General features: G+C 33.9%; 1 protein-coding gene across 2 annotated transcripts in view; it reads left to right on the top strand.

The window, feature by feature from the left end:
• Positions 1-21,389, top strand: part of Mob2 (MOB kinase activator 2) — a 44,480-nt gene extending 23,091 nt beyond the window's left edge. The window contains exons 6-7 of one of the 2 annotated variants that reach the window (XR_011950674.1): positions 11,227-11,349; positions 21,026-21,389. Coding sequence is in view for 1 of the 2 variants with exons in the window: in XM_072529687.1 (XP_072385788.1) it covers positions 21,026-21,045 (20 nt within the window). In the remaining variant the exon portion in view is untranslated. The remainder of the gene's footprint in view (positions 1-11,226; positions 11,350-21,025) is intronic. The other variant, XM_072529687.1, reaches the window with a different exon arrangement.
• The last annotated feature ends 387 nt before the right edge of the window (positions 21,390-21,776 follow it).

The following is a 21,776-nucleotide window of genomic DNA, read 5'->3' as shown; positions in this document are numbered from 1 at the left end:
AACTGCTGCGCGAAAGATTTCTGCGGATGAGCGGTCGAACCATCTCCTCATGTCTTTCAGCCACGAGTTCTGGCGTCTTCCTACTGATCTTTTGCTCTGTACTTTTCCTTCCAGTATAACTTGAAGTAATTCATATCTTTCGCCTCTCAACACATGACCCAAGTATTGCATTTTCCTCTCTTTGATTGTTCTTAATAATTCTTTTTGTTTACACATGCGACGAAGTACCTCAACATTAGTAACTCTTTGTACCCATGGAATTCTCAGCATTCGTCTGTATATATATACATCTCAAAGGCATCTATTCTTTTTTCTATTTCAGAGTCCATTGTCCAACTTTCACAGCCATACAGTAAGACAGAAAAAACGTAACATCTGATCATTCGGATTCGAAGCTGCAAACTAAGGTCTGATCTTGTAAAAAATGTTTTCATACTCATGAATGCGTTCCTTGCTTGTTCGATTCTTGATAGAATTTCTTTTTTTGGATTACACTGACTATTGATAGTTGCTCCCAAATATTTTATCGAATTTACTTGTTCTATTATTTGACCCTTGGCATACACATGTACGTTTATTGGTGTCTTTGAAAATACTAAAGTTTTAGTTTTGGAAACGTTTAGATGTAAACCGAACATTTCGCTGTGGTGAACTACCGCATTTATTATATTTTGTAGTTCTTGTGTGTTGCTTGCTATTAAGACGGTATCATAAGCATATCTGATTTTGTCTATGCTGATTCCGTTAATCTTAATTCCGCCTTGGACTCTTAAGACTTAAGACGCAACCCTGTCTCACTCCTCGTCGGATTTGCATATCTTCGGATGTTGTATGCTCTATTTCAATTATTGCCGTTTGGTGCCAGTATAGTTCTGAGATAATTCGCAAGTCTTGTCCGTCAACTCTAGTTGTTCTCAGAATTTCATTATTTTTTTTTCATTTCATTATTTTTTTCATTATACTCAGAATATTTTAACATCGTGAACATATTTTCAAGGGTACTTTTACTTTCTACATCGGGAAAAAGACAATTTTTAAATATTAAAAACAAAAAAAAATCGATTACATTTATTGTTAAAAATTTTTCTATTCATTCTCAAGAGGGTTTTGAGGTATATAAATTTCTTTTACACCTTTAGTTATTTTTCACAACTGCAGAGGGCGTCTTCCAAAAGATGCATTTTAATTTGGGAGATATTTTTCGAAAGTTTGAAGAAACTTCTGTTTTTGGAGTGAATTTACCCATGTATTAAAAATGTGGGGTTGTTTTTTTAACTTTTTAGAGGTTTATTTAGTAGTCGTATATATACTGGGGTGCAAAATTAACCGGACACTCAATTTTTTTTGTTTTTTGTTGGTGTTTAGATCGAAACTTGTTTAATTTCTTGAAATTATATTTTATGCCTTATTAGCGACAAGTTTTTTTCTTGTTTGAACCTGTTTAGATTTTTTTTGCGAACAAAAACACTTTTACACATACGTCTTGTTATTAATGTGAAATATTGGCTTAGTATTAATTTAAGTTTATTGTGGTATTGTACCTGATTATAAGTTCGGCTGTAGGTTTTTGATTGTCTCCTGTTTAAAACTTGCATTAAAAAAATTATGACACCAGAAGAAGTAGCACAAGCTATTGCTTTACAGGATGATGGGCGGAGCATTCGTTACATCGCAAATGCTTTAGGAATTTCTCGAAGTACAGTGTTTGATGCAATACAAAGATTTCGGGAAACAGGACAATACACAAGGAGAACAGGTCAAGGTAGACAAAGAACCACAAGTCAAGTTGAAGATCGCTTTCGTAGGTTACAAGCATTACGCCATCGTACATTATCAGCACCAGTACTTGTTCAACGATTAAATGATGTCTATAGAAACACAGTTTCCGTTTATACCGTTCGAAGACGCTTAAACGAATATGGATTAAGGTCCAGAATACCTGTCACGGGACCTCTATTAACAGCAGATCATCGGAGGCAACGCTTACACTTCTCTCGCGAACATCTTAATTGGAGTGTTGACGATTGGAGTGCTGGGCTTTTCACGGATAAATCAAGATTTAACAGATACTCATCGGATGGACGGCATAGAATATGGAGAAGAACTGGTGAACGTTATCAGCACTGTTGTTTTGCTCCGAGAGTTCAATTTGGTGGAGGTGGTATAATGGTGTGGGCAGGCATTTCCCTAGAGGCTCATACAGAACTTGTTACAATTCAGGGGGGCAGTTTGGACGCTCAACGGTATATTCAGCAATGTTTGGAAGATCATGTAGTGCCATTTGCCCCATTTATTGGAGAAAACTTTCGTCTAATGCAAGATAATGTTCGTCCGCACATCGCAAGAATAACACGGGATTACTTGGATGAAGTTGGAATTCGTTTATTACCATGGCCGCCAAGAAGTGCAAACTTAAATCCAATAGCGCGTGCATGGGATATTCTGGAACGACGTATTCGACGTAACCATGGTGAGTTTGAAACCATGAATGATTTGGAGCAATCACTTCGTGACGAATGGGAGCAAATCCCTCAAGCAGACTTTGCTACCTTGATCCGAAGTATGCCTGATCGAATAAGAGCCGTAATTAGGGCTCGTGGAGGTAATACACTCTTTTAATCATTGTTTTCCATAAAAATTGTTTATATTAAAATAAAAAATAATATTTTTTTCTTTGCGGATTTTAAAATTTTTTGAATTGTTTATTGTTTTTTCTGAGTAACATTCTTGAGTTGTAATAAATTTGACTTTTAAATTTTGTCTATTATTAAATACTTAATTGGGAACATCTTAAACTCTTTTAAACTCCAGTTTTTAGGAAAAATCATAAGTGTCCGGTTAATTTTGCACCCCAGTGTATATAAAGTATCAAAAAAAAATGGTTTACTGAAATTGATGTAGTAAATTTTGAGAAAAAGGTCTCCCAGTTTTGAAAAACGTGTTTAAATTTTTACTCTAATTTTATAGATTAATATAGCCATATTCATTTTTTACTTCTAATCAGCGATTCCTGGTGCATATTGAGTGAACAAACTGTCCATAGCTTTTTTTTGCCCTCTGCCCTCTTTTGATATCCCGTTGCACTTTCTATTGGCTTGAACAATACGAGCTTGGACGATATTTTCCGGACAACTCATTGCTATCTCTCCAATTTTTATCCCCAATTTTGCCGAGGAACTAAGTAATTCAGAATTGTTCTCTGTAGTAAACTGATACCTTTGAATATCTTTTCTTATTTTCTTTTCTTTTCATATTGTGCTTATTTCAATGCGTCCCCTTACTTGGGCGTAAATGACCACCAGATTCAGTGATTTTTCCGATTTTCGAAATAATAATTTTCGATAAATGTCAATAATGTAAAACACGTGCTCGCTTTATAAGTTTTCGAAAGAAACTGTCGAGTTGCAGGTGTAGCTCAGGTTCGTACCGTTATAAATACAGCTATAACTTCGTTTCTATTTCGAATTTCTTAATAAAATCTTAACAAAAGTCGATTTTGTGAAAATTTAGAAAGTAAAAGTCCCCTTAATATATTTTTTGTTTCTTATTTAGTGACATCAGTCGTTTCTAAAACATGTTTTCCTATGGTTTTTAAGGCAAAGGCGATTTTTATAATAATTATTAGGTATTATAAAAATGTACTTTGTGATTTTTTGTTTTATACAATATTCTTTATATTGAATATAACACTAAAAAAATAAATTAAAACTGCGCCGGAGAAAATTTTTCAGAGTTTGTTGAGCGGCGAATTGGACCGAGAACCAGTATAGACTATAATGACGTTCAATTAACAGACGAGAGAGTTGCACATACTCTACCCAAAAAAAGTTCATCATTAGGACCAAAAATCATTGAAAATCTATTTAGAGTATTGTGAGGAATAAAAATAGAGCTTTATCAATGAGTGTAGGCTTGCACAAGTGTTTTGTAAAGGTGTTATTATCGGAGTTTGTATGCCGTGTTCGTTCCGATTGCAACTGCTGCAGATATTATCAAAGATGACTCGGACATCCTTCGTAGACGTGACCTTGTATTGTTCCTTTCAGCCACTGATGATCTTACTGTACTATCTGCGCTGTATCCAACTTCCGTGTACCTGGGGAGAATTTGACTGTAAAATATTATGTTTAAAGCCAGACATATTGGATTTATAACATAGTGGTAAAACCAACAATAACATATTTATCAATGGTATGGTGGCCAAAGATGCAACAGAAAAGTGACATAATCAAATTTAGCAAGGAGCAAAAACTTGCTAAACTCCATTCGCTTAGCTCGGACACATTTTGACAGATTCATTGTCGGAAACCTACAACACAACAATTCCTACTTCTCATTATTAATAGCTCAAGTATGCTACTATTGCAGACTTCTTTCTTAAAAAAAAAAGAAGAATTATTCTTAATAGTGGAAGTGTATACTAAACCCATCATATTTTGGGTAGTATATATTTAAAAAATATATTTTAGTTGTTATAATTTAACACAACTATTTATTATATGGTGCAGATAAATAAATATTGATTGTCGGTAATTACCAAAGTTCTATTTTATTTACTATTTAGTTTGTTTACTATTAATATTGGCTATGAGTACGTGTGCTTGGTTGTATAGTAATTTCCAGCCACTTTTAGTCTGTCAAAAAGTAACTAACTTCGCAAAAAAATAATTACTAAATTCACTAGACAGTTCGGACTTGGAATAGCGAACCGAGTTTAGCGTTGGAATTAACGGACTCTGGCGGGCACACTAAAAGCAGACGTGGAAGCCTTATTGGACCTCCCTTATCTGCACAGCATGATAAGGTTAAGGTAAGAATAGAAAACTGAAAAATAGACTGAGTGAAAACCTGAGTATCATAATGTTTAGATCAGGACATTGCAATACCACAAACGTAATTAGGGATTACTCTATGGGTGAGAACTTTTGACAATACGGTACCCAAATATAGTCCCAAAGTACCTTTCTAAGTGGACGTCCACCCACGATAGGGATGGGATGAAGGGAGAAGACAACTCAGGCTGCATAGTAACACCGATACACGATACTAAAACTGCAGTAAGGTCAGGTGCAAGAATTTTTAGTAGTGGTGGAAATAGAGCGCTGGAAATATTTTATTCATATTCTGCTATTCCAATCGTATAATATGAATAGTAATTTTGTATTGTGAAAGAGAAATTAACATGAGAGAGATTTTGAAGTTAAGTGGTCCAATATATGAACCACTAAGTCAGTCTCTAGGCAAGTGTGAAAATGTCGAAAACAACTCAATAAAACGGCGGAACATAATAGTGTCACACTGGTATGAGTATCAAATCATCGGGTAAGTCACGGCATAGAAAGAGCTGAGGAGCTTGTTAAAAGAGTATCAACAGCAAAATACTTTAATCAAGTCCGGAAACAACATAGCTTTCACTGAGAAAGTATACACGGTCATGCCAAAGTGTATATTGAACGTATATGTTTTAATGTACGAAGTACTAAGTACTAGTTAAATCAGCTCAGAGTCATAACATGGTTCCTTACTGGACATGTACCGTTCAAGGGACGGCTGCACACAATGAGATTGTTTCATAGAGACTTAAGCTGCAGGCTCTGTGGTATAGAACCTGAAACAGTCACCTATATTTCACATGTCTGCGAGGAACTAGATTTTAGGCGGCAAACAGTAGGAGACTACCAAGTGACTTCATAAGCTTATTGACCCATTCACGATACCTGTACAAGCTGGTACAGGGTTGCAGAATTCTGTATTGTCTATCGTAAATAAATAGAAGTTTTCATACTATTTACTATGTTCGATGTAATTCAGTGTATTTTGAAACAACAAAACGTGGTGTAAATACTAATTTTATTGAAGAAGGAACTGTTTACTTGTTCACTGCGAAAATCAGCAGTTTTCAATAGGTTTAAAATTAATTAATGTGGCTTTCAACACTAGGAAATACAAAAATTCCCCCCAGGCGCTTTAAAGATTTCAATGTCAATTTAGATCAACAGACAGACACCAGGAGATACACGGCGACTATACACGGTGTATACTCTTGAACAAGATATTCGGTAGTTCAATGGAACGAGGTCCACGTCTGCTTCTGCACCTTTGATAATGTATGCCGAAATTTCAGATAAAATGTCAGGAACAAGCAATTCTGGAACAGGGCTTAGACACCCTGATAACTGTGTATGCCTTTACAAATAGCACTTTGTTTAATAAAATGGCACCTACGTACTTATTTACTTATCCCGAGAAAAGTATAGATGTAGTATAATTAAATGATTTCGTATAATCTCATATAATAGACACAATTAAGATTGTAAAAAAAATAAGAATTTAATTGTGGCACCTATAGATGTCAAAATAAGAGAGCGTATGGCATCGTACGAATTTATATGAATTTCTTCATATTGGGTGATTTATGTAATACTTTCTCATAAAATGTATCACTTTCTCCTACAGCTTTGCTAAATATAGTTATATTCATCATGTACAACGTGTTTCACGTAAACTGCACATTAGACTTATCTAAATATTATCGGATTTGTAGTCTGAAAATTTCATTCATTTCCGCATAACGCCTCGTTCACAGCACAGCGTATTTTATTGTATCGAATCTTAATAAATAATGGTGAATTATAAAAAAAACCATTCTCACAAGTTCTTACTACAAAACAGACGAACTCAGTAATTTCAGTGTTGACTGTTGAATACAAATGTACTGATTCGATTTTTTTTTTCTCTCGAGATTTTAGATCTAATTACATTTTATGGGACATTTTGGTAAATTGGATGCTTTTCAAAATAGTGAATGTAGCTATATTTAAACGTTTTAAAGCTGTATATTGTATATTTTTTTAAATTTTATTTTTTACTTCTGAAAGATTCATTCGTTAGCTTCAACAAAAATTAGATGTACTTTATTTAGTATTTAATTTATTTAGTTTATTTTCATTTATTACTATAGAACATTAAAATATACATACTCGTAATACATGTGAGAGAAAACTAAAAAATAAGTTTATGGCAGAATTGTGTAACCTACCCTCTAGTTAATTTTAACCCAAAATTTATAGAGGACAACTTTATCTAAAAAGACATAAGGAATACAAATATATACAGATAAGGAGTTAGAAGATATTTACATAGAAGGTGTACAAAAAAGCATGTACAAAATTGTGAAATTATTAATATAATTTCAGAGTGTGAGAACTGTCTTAAATAGGGCTGGCTTAAAATAGTTAGGAGAGAGTAATTAAAGACAATAGCCAAATCAAGTTTATAAAAAAGCTTACCAATATCAGTGTTACACACATTCGCTGTACTCAGATAAGCAGGTTTCCATTCGCGGTATTCATACGCGGTATTCATACGCGGTTGTTTCTCGTACGCGGGGAGCTGTGTTTAAGTGGATTAGCGGGTTTTAGCTCGTGCCACGTGGTATTTTATCGCGTAGTAATTAGTGGTTATCAATAAGAAAGAAAAACCCGTCTTTTGTGTTTTCGGAACCAATATCACAGAGAAGTGTCACGTCCGTTGTAGATGAACACAAATAGGGAAGATACGGTTTATTTTTCATTTTCTAAGGTCTGTCATTTTCATGTCTGTATTTGTTGAGGATGGGGTTAGAGTGGAAGTAGGAATTATTATTAAGGCTTATATTAAGGTAATGATTTTTATTATTCTTCTTCTTCCTCCTCTTTATAAGCAATTCTGCTTCTTCATTGGCGGAATAATACCTCTGTGGAAGGTTGTTACTCCATCTTTTGCGCGGTCGTCCGATACTTCTTTTGCGGATTGGTGACTTATCTCTTGCTATTTTGACGCTCCGTTCGGCTCGCTGAGATAAGAATACGGCCGAGGTCAGAAGGCCCTGCCTGTCGTAAGAGGCGACTAATGGGTAGGAATTGAGAGGTGGAGAGCCGTCGCTTGAGGTGTCGGGTTTGTAGAAACGCACACGAACGCTTAGGCGTCACGGTCACCGGTCTACACTCGTAGTATCCGAGACGAGACTCTCGTGGGACCACTCTACTCTCATTCTAAGAGAACCAGGCGAGGTTGAACGAGCTGGGCCCGTACACACCTCTCTTGGCCTTGCGTCAAGCGTGATGTTGGTGCCCCGGCACGTACCCGCCAGGAGATTTAAGAGTGGTAGAGAAGAGATCCGGCGGCGACCCGTCTACGTGCGAGGTGGAAATTCCTCTGCCTGCGTCACCTATCCGTCTGTGGGAGGGGATAACGGGTAGGTGAGGTAATCGCAACACAGGTACTACGGGGAAGGTGGAGCCCCACGAAACGTGCCTGGCGTACGTGGCGTGGCACCTTCATTTTGGTGTCGGACTCGTAGGGGCAGTGGATTCGTTAACGGTCGTATAGCCGAAAGGCCAGGTAGACCAGGGTCCTGCACTAATGTCTAGAGCCTGACCCACTACTCTGAGCCGCGTAATGTGGGTTGTCTATTATGAATTTGAATCGGGGAAATTATTGACAGACTTGCGCATGACGTCCGACATCGGATAATCATTTTTTACTAAAATAGATGTTATAATAATTATTTTTCTTCCAAAAACGAATTGTTATTAGAACAGGCAATTTTAGTTCTATCATATAATGATTTAATGACTCCCTTTTTAACATTTATGTTGTGATTTGATTTATAATTTAGATATATGTTGATAAATAATTTTTATATGACTGTGCTGAATAATGTATTTCGAAACGGGGAAATTATTCATTTATAGATATTACAAAGAAAAGGTCTCTACAACGTTTTTGAGCAAGCCAAAAAAATCACATTATAAGGCATGACTGAATCAAATATGTAGCACTTTTTTGTAGATGTATTATTCAAAAACAAACTGAAAAGTTATTACTATAAACAGGGATCTGTATAGCTGTGGCTATGCTTGACTTAAATAAAACAACGATTAGATAAAAAAAATCAAAAATTTCATTAAAATTATCTATATGTTTTAAATGTTAATATAATTTGGTACATTGATTTGTATATGTAATATTTTCCAAGTAAGTTTTTATATAAATAAATAGTCTATATATAAATGTACCATTAGATAAAACTTTGAAAACAATTAGGACCAAATTACAAAATGATAGATTAACAACTAGAACCAAATTAAATGTATCAGCTATAACGGAACTGTTGACATTATCTACTGACAACACTTATTTTCATCTAAACAAAGATTTCTATAAACAAAATTTTTGGGCTGTGCTTTAAATCCATTATTAGCTAATATATCGATGGAAGACTTCAAAACAAATATTCCTAATCAAAATTTAAAGCCCACAATACGTTGGAAATATGTAGATGATCTGTTGGACACACTTCTTATTAATATAAATAAAAGATAAAAAGGAGGAGTCAATAAAACTTACAATGGAAAAGAAATAAAATAAATCGTTGCCTTTTCTGGATGTTTTAATCTCAAAGGAAAATAGTGAATATGGGACTATGTATACAAAAAACCAACACATATATGAACATATATCCAAATTATAAATCAAATCACAACATAAATGTTAAAAAGGGAGTCATTAAATCATTGTATAATAGAACTAAAATTGCTTGTTCTAATGACAATTCGTTTTGGAAGAAAAATAATTATTAACATCTATTTTAGTCAAAAATGATTATCCGATGTCGGACGTCATGCGCAAGTCTGTCAGTAATTTCCACGATTTAAATTCATAATTGGCAACCTACATTACGCGGCTCAGAGTAGTGGGTCAGGCTCTAGACATTAGTGGGTCCTGCCAGTTTTTCAAAATTGGAGGGCACAAAGCTTTGCAATGCTATTTTGACGACACGGGTCTCCTCCATTCTGCTTATGTGGTTATTCTATTTTTTTCTATTTCTATTCCATTTTTAATATTGAAGTTGTGAATTATATTAATTGATACAGCGAAAAATGTAATTGAACAGCAGGATTAGAAGATTTTTCAAAAAGTATAAGCAAAAGCGATTCAATTAACATTTATTGAGTATTTGTAAAACAAAATAACCTTTTTTTATAGGACCAAGGACATTAAGATAATTTTAAAAACTTAAAATACACATAAAATCCACACGTTATTACACAAACACAGTATAAAGTTTCCTTGTCCTTTAACGTTCACTGTGTAACTAAAGAGAACCCCATTTTACGTATTTTAATTACTGGCAAATCTTTAAATCGAGAAAAATGTTTTAACATCGTGTACGGGGATTTTACGGACGGATTAGACAGCCTTTAAGGGGGTGAATTGCCCGTTATGTGCCTATAGTGCACCAAGTTCCTCCGACTTAATGTCCCTCGATTATATTAGATATGTTGAAAATTAAATTTTCAGATTTCAAATCCGATTTTCCGATTTTCCAGAGCTAAGTCTAGTGTGAGAACCCTGTATTATAATTTCAAATATATTATAATTTTAGCACACTTACCGGAAACTTCTTTCTTATTCAGTGCCCATCACCGAAACTCGAAATGTCTCTGTCAAATGCTTTCTTAAGATCAATGAATACTATAGGAATGTTTGTTTTTTTAGTTTTATATTTTCCGCTAGCAGTCTTATAAACGAAAATTGCATCTGTTGATTTGCAGTGCATGTATTGAAACTAATTTTTTAATATATCTTTGTTTAGTATTTGTCCTTCAATTATTAATATCTTCCATATTTCCATGACGTGGCTAAGAAGTTTTATGGTCCAAAACTATTGCATTTTTGTATATTCCTTTGTACATTAATCTAGTATTTTTTGTCTTTTTCAATAATTCTATTAAACGAGACTGCTAAGCATTTTTTTGTTTCTCAAAATGCTGACTATACATCTTTTCCGTGGATTTTATCTGGTCTAACAGTTTTGTTTTTTTTTTTTCTTCTTTATTTTATGAAGTGCTTGAGTAACGTCATTTGTTATTTTCTACTGATTTTCTGTTAAACTCTTTGTTATATATGCTATCAAAGTATTTCTTCCAGCGCAGTTTACCATTCTTTTTCTGCAGTAACATTTTGTTATTTTGTTCTCAGATACTTCTAACATAGAAGTGGAAACCGAAACATGAAAATAAACGTATTTTCAACTGAAATTGTGATTAATTCCCATTAGAGATAGTAAATACATCTAACTTGATTAAAAAATCTTGATTTCTTTGTTCTGAACGAAACTCTGTTCTGATTTGAACAAAAATGAACTGATATTTTTTTCTATATTATACCTTATGTTTTTAGGTTCCATTTTATAACAGCTACCACTTCCAATGATAGATTTAACGAGAGATTAAAATTCCACAGAGAACTGATCTCTTTTTTATTTGAATTTTTTATTTTTACTCTAAACTAAAGTCTCTGTGGGTAGGTAAAATTTACATACGTAAAATTCTCTCATAACAATATTTCTTTGTCCTTGAACATCTTCATCTGTATGTAGTCACTTTCAGTCTTTAAAATTAATTTTTTGTCTAGGAAATTCTAAAAACTACTTTTTTCAAAATTTAATACACGAATTCGCGAGTTATTTAAAATGGGCATGTTGTTAGTCAACCGAGGTTAAATTTGGTTAGTAAGAATTATGATAAGGATTTGTGCACTTGATTTCGGAATGTCTGGATCACCCCTATATTCAAGAAGACAATGAACTGGTATTTTAAACTGATATTAGCAAAAAGAACTGTATTAGGAGTTTATAAAGGGGACTTCCAATGGTATAAACCGCAAATTGATACCAATGGAACTAGAGCGCAGTTAGATGAATACAAATTTTACAAAAACTCTAACGAAATAAACGCCGCTGAATTGAGTAACAATGAAAATAGCTACCACGGTTGGGCTGGGGAGAACTGTGTCTAATGGAAGATAGAAAATGCTCTGATCATTGGCAACACGGCTACACAAATAAGGATACTGCGGTCCGGGCTTAAGTCTGGTAGAGTTGTTTGGTCGGGTTTCGACAGAACTAGACTGCAAAGAGATTCGCGAGTGAGGTAAACAAGGAAATACGCAAGAGAAGAAAATCTTGGGTATCAATCTATTTATGAAGGAATGGGGAAACCTAGTAAATACGAGAATGGAAAGCAAATAAGATAAGAACGATAACGGAAAGAAAATAAGACAAAAACAATACGAGAAAGAATACGACATATACAATACACATATGCAGACAAATTAATAAAGTTACTAATATAATAAATAACTAATCAACTGTCTATGACTTGAAATAAAAGAATAAATATTTACTCTAGCAGTGTTATATTGATAACTCAAGAATGATAAAGTTGAACAAAGTTAAAATAATTATAAATTATATGTTTTATACCTACAAGAAGTAAAATACGTAAATAGATATATGTATAACAAAATTTATGATATAACTGCGAAATATAACTGTAACTATAATATCCTCAAGAGATTGAAAACCAATGTTTGAAAATTGAGTGAATGATCACTTTAAAAATTATTCCGAAAACTCTGAATTACTAATAAGATAATTATTTAAAAATTGATGCACCTTGAGGACAATAAAATTTGGTGATCACCATATATTTTTTTTTAAACACTAGACGCTAATGGTATTTAAATACAGGTAAATAAAACGGATATATATATATATATATATATATATATATATATATATATATATATACTTATAAATTATTCAGAAGTATTTTGACTGTACTTATAATTTGAATTGTCCTTTGTGACAAAGAATTTAAAACATTGTATCGTCATAAATCACTCTGGTTGTAAAACGTCAAAGCGTACTTACAGTTTCACCGTCAACACCTGTCAGAGAGGTGTGTAGAGGTAGAAATGCGACAGTCGTAATGTTGAGGACTGACCAAGAACCAAATGGAGGTCATATTAACCTTAACACGCAGCGTGGTTCAAAGGTAATACAGCTACAGAATATAACTAATCAGTGGCAGAATGTAATTAGTTATAGAGAGTATTGAATATACGGCACTAATTGAATACAACTAATCAGCGGCAGAATGTAATTAGTTGTAGGCAGTATAGAATATACGGCAGTAGGATGCAACTAATCATCGGCAGAATGTAGGATGCGAGATGCAATGGCAAACAGAAGTGACATCCAAGTCTATAATTGATAATAAAGAGTCGGAATTAGCGGGAAGGTTACAACAAATGATCTGAATAAACGACTTATTGCCAAGTTGATCTGCTTCAATAAATGGCTCTTACACAATGTGCTTATACTTTAGGAGAGAGAACCGTTTCGGGTAAAAAGTACTTTTTTTTTAGGAATTCGGTATATGAGCTATAAAAAGCGGCATATTAATGGGCTTAGAAAATGTGTTCCTAAATTAACGAAAGGTTCTTAGAAACGAAGTGTTGGCAAGTCGACAAAACACACAAGCTATTGAGTTGTTTTTTAGAAGAAACGGCTCGTATGAAGACAATGACTTGTCCTCTACATATATGCCAATTAGAAAGTGTAGTATCAACCATCTAAGGATTTGTTAGCCATGGTCATAGCTAAAAGAAATTTATGAGAGGAAAAAAATGGGAGAATTTGCATGATGATTGAACGTGCTTCAAAACATATTATTGGAGACAAAAAAATGTTAAAAATGTTATTGTGCCCGACAAGTATATTACTAAAATATCATGAAACAAGCAAAAGAGTCTTGTTACCTTCTTTTGAATTTTGGATTATAGCGGAGTAGAGAATAGTATTGGTGTTACAGGAGAATGTGGAAAATACCATGGACAGAAAGAGTAACAAATCAAGATGTTCTGCTGAAGATGGGGAAGGAATGCGAAGTCATAAAAACCATACAAACGAAAAAACTGTAATATCTGGGCCACATAATGAGAGGAGAAAAGTACTCTCTGCTTAGACTCATAATCCAAGGAAAAATCTCGGGAAAGAGAAATGTGGGACGTAGGATGATTTCCTGGTTGCGAAATTTAAGGGGGTGGTATGGGTGCAGTTCAATACAGTTGTTCAGAGCTGCAGCCAATAAAGTAAAGATTGCTGTGATGGTAGCCAACCTCCGATAGGAGACGGTACTGCAAGAAGAAGAAGACAATGCTAATAGCAACGATAAGCTAACAAAAAAAGCAGTCCGGGTACCAGGGCATATAGGTATTCGAGGGAGTCTCTGGCAAAGTAAGGCTCTAGAAGAATCTTTAAGCGTTCAAAAATTAAATTCAAACATGACTGGAAAATAATCATAAAAACAAATGGAGAGATCTTCACGGGCAAATCTATATGAAGAATTATAACATTGACATGCTATTGGCAGTCATGTCCTCTGTGAATTTGAAACGGTGCGAGTATACATCGGCAAAGCAAGTATAGAACCAGGAAAAATATTTAAACTACCCATAAGACAGTTGCTAGCTTTTATCAAGAGTTAATACTTTTTCAAAGAGGTTTGAAACAAAGGTGTCATGACAAAGTTCTAGAGACAAGTAATATCCGGCTGACTCAAGTAGAAATTATACCGTTACACAGACACATAAATCGTGATCCTTAAAAAAGTAGTTTTTAGTGTTTTATCTACAAAGATTTAATTAAACGAATGATTTTAATTTCAATTGAATCTTCAACAGATATATTTTCGTACTACATATTATGTGAGTATGTTCACACCAACTAACACCTTTAATTCGGGGAATATTTATGTATGTGTGTGCTAGTTATTTTTTGTTGATCTATATATCGTGACAAAACATAATTCGTAAATTTCTATTCAGATTTCTATTCAGTTTTTATTATAACCAGTTTGCAAAGGTAAAGATAAACTGCAAAAGTAACAATATTAAAAAGCAATTATCCAAAAACATAATAAAGGTATGAAAAAATTTGGATATAGGTAATTGAGGATATCTACAATCACATGTACTAAAACGTACCCTGGAGCTGATAGTGGTTCCGATCATACTCCGGTAGTCTTTGGGATAGAAATTGTCCAAAGAAAATAAGAAAACTAACCATGTCATCATTACCCTTGACCAAGATTAAGTGAACACCTACGATACGTACAAGAAGTAAATAATAATCTCGGTGGAGCGGAAACCCAAATTCACAATTGTTGTGCAGGCAATATAGATGAAAATCTTTTTTTTTTATAGCCCTTTTTCTATCCGAATTGTCGAATAAAGGCCTCTCCCATTTCTCGCCATTCATTCCTGTTGTGTGCTAGGCGTTTCCACATTGGTCCTGCGACTCTTTTGATATCGTCGCTCCAGCGCATTTGAGGTCTTCCTCTTGGTCTCTTCGCATCGTACGGTCGCCATTTTCCGACTTCTTTGTTCCATCTACCATCTTCGAGACGTTTTGTTGATTTTTGTTTTGTTCCGGATTGCTTCGTTCGTTTGCCGATCTATTAGTGAGATACCAAGCATCTGTGGTTCCATGGCTCGCTGAGTTTTTCGAATCTTGTCCATGTTCTTTTTTGTGAATGTCCAGGTTTGAGCTCCGTAAGTGAGAACGGGAAGGATACAAGAATCGAACACTTTGTTTCGAAGGTTTTGGGGTATCTTTTTGTCTCTCAGTATGTATGAGAGTTTTCCAAATACGGCCCATCCCATTCTTACTCGTCTGCTTATTTTGGTAGTTTGGTTTTCTTTGTTTACCTTGATATTCTGACCCAGATATATGTATTCTTCTACATGTTCCACTTTTGTTCCTTGGATGGTTATCGTCGGTTGATCATCTTTATTCGACATTAGCTTAGTTTTACTCAGATTCATTTTCAGTCCTTTTTTTATGGATTCCGTATGAAGCTCATCGATCATCGTCTTCAGTTCTTTCCAGCTGTCGGCTATTAGTACTACGTCATCTGCATATCTTAGATGGTTTAAATACTTTCCGTTTATCGATAGTCCCTTCGTTTCCCAATTTAGTGATTTAAAGATGTCTTAAAGTGCGGCAGTAAATAGTTTTGGAGATATGGTGTCTCCCTGTCTTACTCCTCGGTTGATTTTTATTGGCCTCGTTTTCATTCCGTTGTCCATCGTGACTACCATTTCAGCTTGTTGATATATATTATGTATTAATATCCTATATCTAGAATCTATTCTGCTATTGACCAGTGCTTCCTCAATAGCCCATAATTCTATTCTGTCAAAAGCTTTCTCGTAGTCTATAAATGCTAAACAGATTGGTAAATTGTATTCGTTAACTTTTTCTATTAGGACCTTTAGTGTGTGAAGATGGTCACATGTACTGAACTTTTTTCTAAATCCGGCTTGCTCTACTGGTTGATATACATCGAACTTTGTTGTCAATCTATTTGTAATTATTTTTGTGAATGTTTTATAAAGTTGTGATAGTAGTGATATTGGACGATAATTTTTCAGATCTGTATTGTCCCCTTTTTTGTGTATTAATATTGTGTTAGCAGTATTCCATTCCTTTGGTATGTTTCCTTCAAATAGGCATTTATTAAAAAGTATTTTTAGGTACCTGATGACTTCTTCTCCGCCTTCTTTCAACATTTCTGGGGGAATTCAATCACTACCCGGTGCTTTATTTCTTTTCAATTCTTTAATTGCATTTTCTATTTCTACTTCGCTTATTTCGGGCATTACTTCAGAATTTACGTTTGTTATTTGTCTTTTCAGATTTTGCTTTGAAGAGTCGGAGGGGTTCGTTTCTTGAGCGGTATAACTCAGTATAGAAGTTTTCAACTATGTTTGATATCTGAGCTTTGCTTGTTTCTAGTTGGTCTTGTTGATTTTTCATAGTTATAATATTTTTCTTTCCTAATTTCGGTTTGGTATATTTCAGACTTCGATTCTTCTGTATCACTCTTTCTACATGTTCTTGTTGATGTTTTTTAATATCGTCTTTTATCTGTTTTCGTATGGCTCGATTAAGTTCTTTGTATTCTGTGGTATTTCTTTTGTTTAGTGACAGGAGCTCTTTTCTTTGTTTCAGCATATTCTTCGATTCTACATTTATTTTGGATTTTTTGTTGTTATGGCGGGTTGCTACTTCTGAGCTAGCATTCAATAGTTCTTTTGTTATAACTGAGTTAATTTTATTAACGCTGAGTTGTTCTAGATTCAGTGCTTGGGCGGTTTTTAATTTGCTAGCATATTTTTCTTTATCGACTTTTAGCTTTTCTGTGTCTATTTGTATCGTGTTATTAAAGTTAATTCTATGTTTGCTATACTTAATCCTTAGTTTAGCTCTAACCATTCTGTGATCACTACCCAGAGAGACATTATTTATTACTGTTACATCTTCTACGATACCTTTCTTGTTACACATGATGTAATCGATTTCGTTCCTTGTTTTTCCGTCTGGTGATAACCACGTCCACTTTCTTTGCGGTTTTTCTTATAAAATGTGTTCATTACGAAATATTTGTTGCTATGTAGGAAGTTAACCAGGGTTTCTCCTCTCTCATTTCTAACACCATAGCCGAATTCACCAATATAGTTTTCGCTTTCTTCTAGTCGTTGTCCAATCTTAGCGTTGAAATCTCCTATTATAAATGTGTAAGTGCTGTGATAGTTCGTGTTGGTTTCTATTATTTTCTCGTAGAACTCATCTATCTCTTCATCGGGGTGTGTTGAAGTTGGGGCGTACACTTGAATGATTTTTAGGGTGATTTTCTCGTTTATATTCATCACAATTATTGCAATTCTTTCTGAGATTCCCACATATTGTTCTATTTTATTAGCATGTTTCTTAGAAACCAGAAATCCTACGCCGTTTAGACTTTGTTCTTTGTGCCCTTTGTAATACAAGATGTTACCTGATTGCAATGTTATGCGCTCTTCACCTTTCCTTTTTACCTTTGCGAGACCAATTATGTCCCACTTTAGGTCCTTTATTTCTTCTTCTAGCTCATAGATTTTTTCATCTCTGTTTAAGGACCTTACATTGAGTGTTGCTATATTCAAGTTTGTTGTTTTTAGCGATTTCTTGCTTCCCCCAGATTCCATGAAGCTGTCCTTTTTTATAAAGGAGTGGGACTTGCCAACACTGTATGATCTACCCACCTGGGGACTTACTCCTATCGTTTTAGAATTCGCCATCATTTTGGGGAGGTTATTAGCCTTAAAACACCGCGCTGGCCAGACGTGTTTGTGAGCGTGTATTCAGCCGTCCATTCTGGATCAGACGCTGTTCGTAGCCGTCCACTCTGGATCAGACGCTACAGTTTGTGATCTTATACTATCCCTAAAATCAAGGGTTGCCAGCTCCGCCATCTTCGCCGTATCGAAAGTATTCGTCGTCGCCTTGGATGCCGTTCTGGACTTCATCCGTGACCCTGGACAAGGGACCCTTAGCAGGTGCTAGCTTCCCGGGTCAAGAAGCTCTTGAAATCTAAATATAATCTAAATTATATAAATACATCAATAGGAACAAAGGGAAAGAAACATCAGACCAAGATTACAAAGAAATTTAAAGTCTGGATGATACAGACAGAAAAATATAGAAAAATCGATAAAAAAAAATAAAACAAAAGAATTATGAATTAAAGAAAACTGTGTAGAAATGAAAAACTATGAGAGGAAGTATGATTCATTTAATATACTCAAAAAGTTAAAAAAATTACAGGCACCCAAAAGACATCAAATAGGATTGCTTGAAAACAAGGAACGCGGGATTATAATAGATTTATCAAAGAAAATTAAATACCGGAGATTCCTCAGATAATTTTAAGACAATTTAGTACAATTTATTTAGTCCGACAATGCTTCCTAGTGGAGCTAGAGCTTTTTGAAGATGGCACCTTCTAATTAGTTTTTTTAAATACCTCCAGAACGCTTCTATTTAGAAAAACGAAACATGGTACGATTATTTATCCTCCAGAGTTAAATCGATTCCATCAATTGCCAATTTCTAGTCTCGGTCATAGGCGTCCGTTTTGGGTAGGTCAACGGTTATTTTAACGCATTCTTCTTCTTCTTCTTCACGTGCCATCTCCGCGACGGAGGTTGGCAATCATCATGGCTATTCTGATCTTAGGAATAAGTTTTGCCGAATATTCAAAGACACATCATATAACAAATCAGATAAGTTATTTTGCAGAAAATGTAAGTAATCAGCACCATTTAAACGAGCAAGCAATTCCACAGGTCCAAGTAGACTACTCATATCCAGACGTTTATGCTAAATCTATGTTAATGCTTACATTATTGAACAACGTGAGTATTTCCAAATACAAACAACGTACAAATAATAATGTGCATTATGTACATTAAAAATTTCATTTTTACAAGAACTCCTTGTAGTAGTGCTTGTACCTTTGTAAAATGAAAAAGATATAAATTTTCCGATAAATTTGTGTAAGATGGTTCCTACGGAAATTTTGAAATTGTGGGATACATGGCAGATAGTCTTTGAACGCAAATTTTTTGATTTCCCTCAGCTTAGTAGATAGTCTTTGAACGCTAATTTTTTGATTTCCCTCAGCTTACATTAAAATATCATCTTCATGTGCTGCTGTTACATCAGTATGTCGCCCTGTTTCAATATTTTTTGCGACCACTGAACCTTAATCGTTGATAAAGAGCTGTAAATATTGAGTGAGTGGGATGCTTACGGCTGGGAAATTTTTCAGCGTATCTACTTCGAGCGTTATACCTCAATTCGCCATAAACTAAATGCTCATTTCGTCATAAACTAAATGCATTACTGTGTTTCTCATTAGTAAAATCCATTTTTGTTGAATTGAAATTGTTTGTGTTTGAATGCTACAAAGTAAAAAACTAAAAGATAAACTTCGTGAAACTGACAAAAATTTGATAATAAAAAATATAGGTTATACTTCTGTTGACCAAAGCCAACTACTGCAAAAAATATTAATTTAACTTTTATGACGAAAAAACTTCAAAATTTCAAATAGATTTTTCTAGAAAACGGCGTATCCTACCGACTTAAAGTAAGAGTATCTTTTAGTACTAGAATACCTGAAAATTTAATAACCTAGTATCACGCATGCTTCAAAATTAAAAAAATTTTAAAATTTAAAAAAAAAAAAAAAATTATTGAGTTAAAATAACCGTTGACCTACCCAAAACGGACGCCTATGACCGGTACTAGAAATTCATAATTGATGGAATCGATTCAACTCTGGAGGATAAATATTTCGTTTTTCTAAATAGAAGGAGTCTGGAGATATGAAAAAAAAACTAATTACAAGGCGCCATCTTCAAAGAGTTATAGTTCCGTCAGAAAGCATTTTCGGACTAGTTCAATTAATTTAAATTGTTTTTTTTTATTTTTGTGGAATTTTTACTTTATTTTACATTTGCTTTATTGCCTTCAATCAGTTTTTACTTTACGTGGAATTTAAAAAATGTTAAGGTTCGACGTCATACGTATTATGACTGAAGTCAACTAGCTCATAAGCTAACGTCGAAAGGTGGGAAACTATCGATAGTGGTAATCTAATGTAAATTGTAGGTTTCTATCGTTTTCTATCTTTTGTGTTATTTTGTCGGTTCTCAAGGCACTCATCACTGTATACCCGTCGTTCAGATAGTCAAGTGGCCGGCGCCCGGCGGCCTAATCGCATTCACTTCACGGATAAGAAAAAGGTTAAAGTATTAGTTTAAAATTCAAAGTGTATCGGATCGACCTATGGATGAACAGTACGGCAAGAGATGATGGCTTGCATCTCGGTGTTACTCCTTCATAGATCTCGCGTAAAAACCAAAATATAGATATATGTAAATAGGAATATATACCACGAAAAATCCCTAATAATTAAAGCTTGTACTAATTGCGCACGTACAATTATCAATTTTATTTTAAAAAAGTATGATCCAAAAATACGAAATTTTAAAGAAAAGGTCTAGAATTCTAATTTTCGAATTGTTTGTCCGTAAGAATGATAGATATATGAGCTGTTAATTTATTCTCGTTGTTTAGGAACTGACGATCCTGGGGATGCCGGCAGGATTTATTTTGTTTGTTCCCTTTTTACAATGTCTTTTTTTCTTTTTGTTAAACTGAAATTGACCCGTATGTACTTATTATTTTATATAATTTAATATAATTAGGAAAAAATATAATAATAATATATTTATTTTTCAGGTGGTGACAATAAATCCTAGTTTTGCTGGGGACACGAAAAAATATGTATATTTTATGTAATGCAATTTTTTGTCTCTCCAAGTACACTAACCACTTGGCTATTAGAGCATGTGATTTAAGACACAATAGTGACTTTTAATTTTTTAGTGGTACTTTTTATTTATTGTTTTAACATGTTTTATTTATATTTAGCCGACGTTGTTATAAAATTAATGCAGATAAAGAAAAAGGAACTTACGAGTCTTAGAAAGATACTTTTATACAGAAAAGTTCAAAAATATATAAATATTTATTATTTTGTTGTTGAGTACGGATTTTTCAAATGTGTATTTAGGTTACATTCATATAAATTATGTTATGTCCTTTTATGCCTTTTTATTTCATCTAAACTCTACATACATAACTACATATTTACATGTTGTTATATACTTTTCAGTGCTTTAAACATATACACAATAAACTGCTAAATCATATTCACTTCTGATTATTCAAAAATTACATGACTAAAATCAGGGTTATGTGTTGGACAAACAAATTGGTTGCTTTGATCATTTATTAATTTCAAATAGATAAGCAAATTAGCCAATGAAAACTGCCTTTTTTAAGAACTAATTTTGTTATCCTTGATTATTTGTGTTGCTCTCTACTGCTGTCTTTTATTAGGATTTTTACTTAGATTTACGAATTACGGTTATTCCTTTATTAATAACTAGAAAAGTTGAACTGGCTTTTTCTAATCTTAAGTCATAGT

The sequence above is a fragment of the Diabrotica undecimpunctata genome, chromosome 4 (genome assembly GCF_040954645.1).
Source record: "Diabrotica undecimpunctata isolate CICGRU chromosome 4, icDiaUnde3, whole genome shotgun sequence".
In the NCBI taxonomy this organism is placed as follows: Eukaryota; Metazoa; Arthropoda; class Insecta; order Coleoptera; family Chrysomelidae; genus Diabrotica; species Diabrotica undecimpunctata.
Note: the sequence above shows the minus strand (reverse complement) of the source record. Positions and strands in the feature narration are given on the sequence as shown.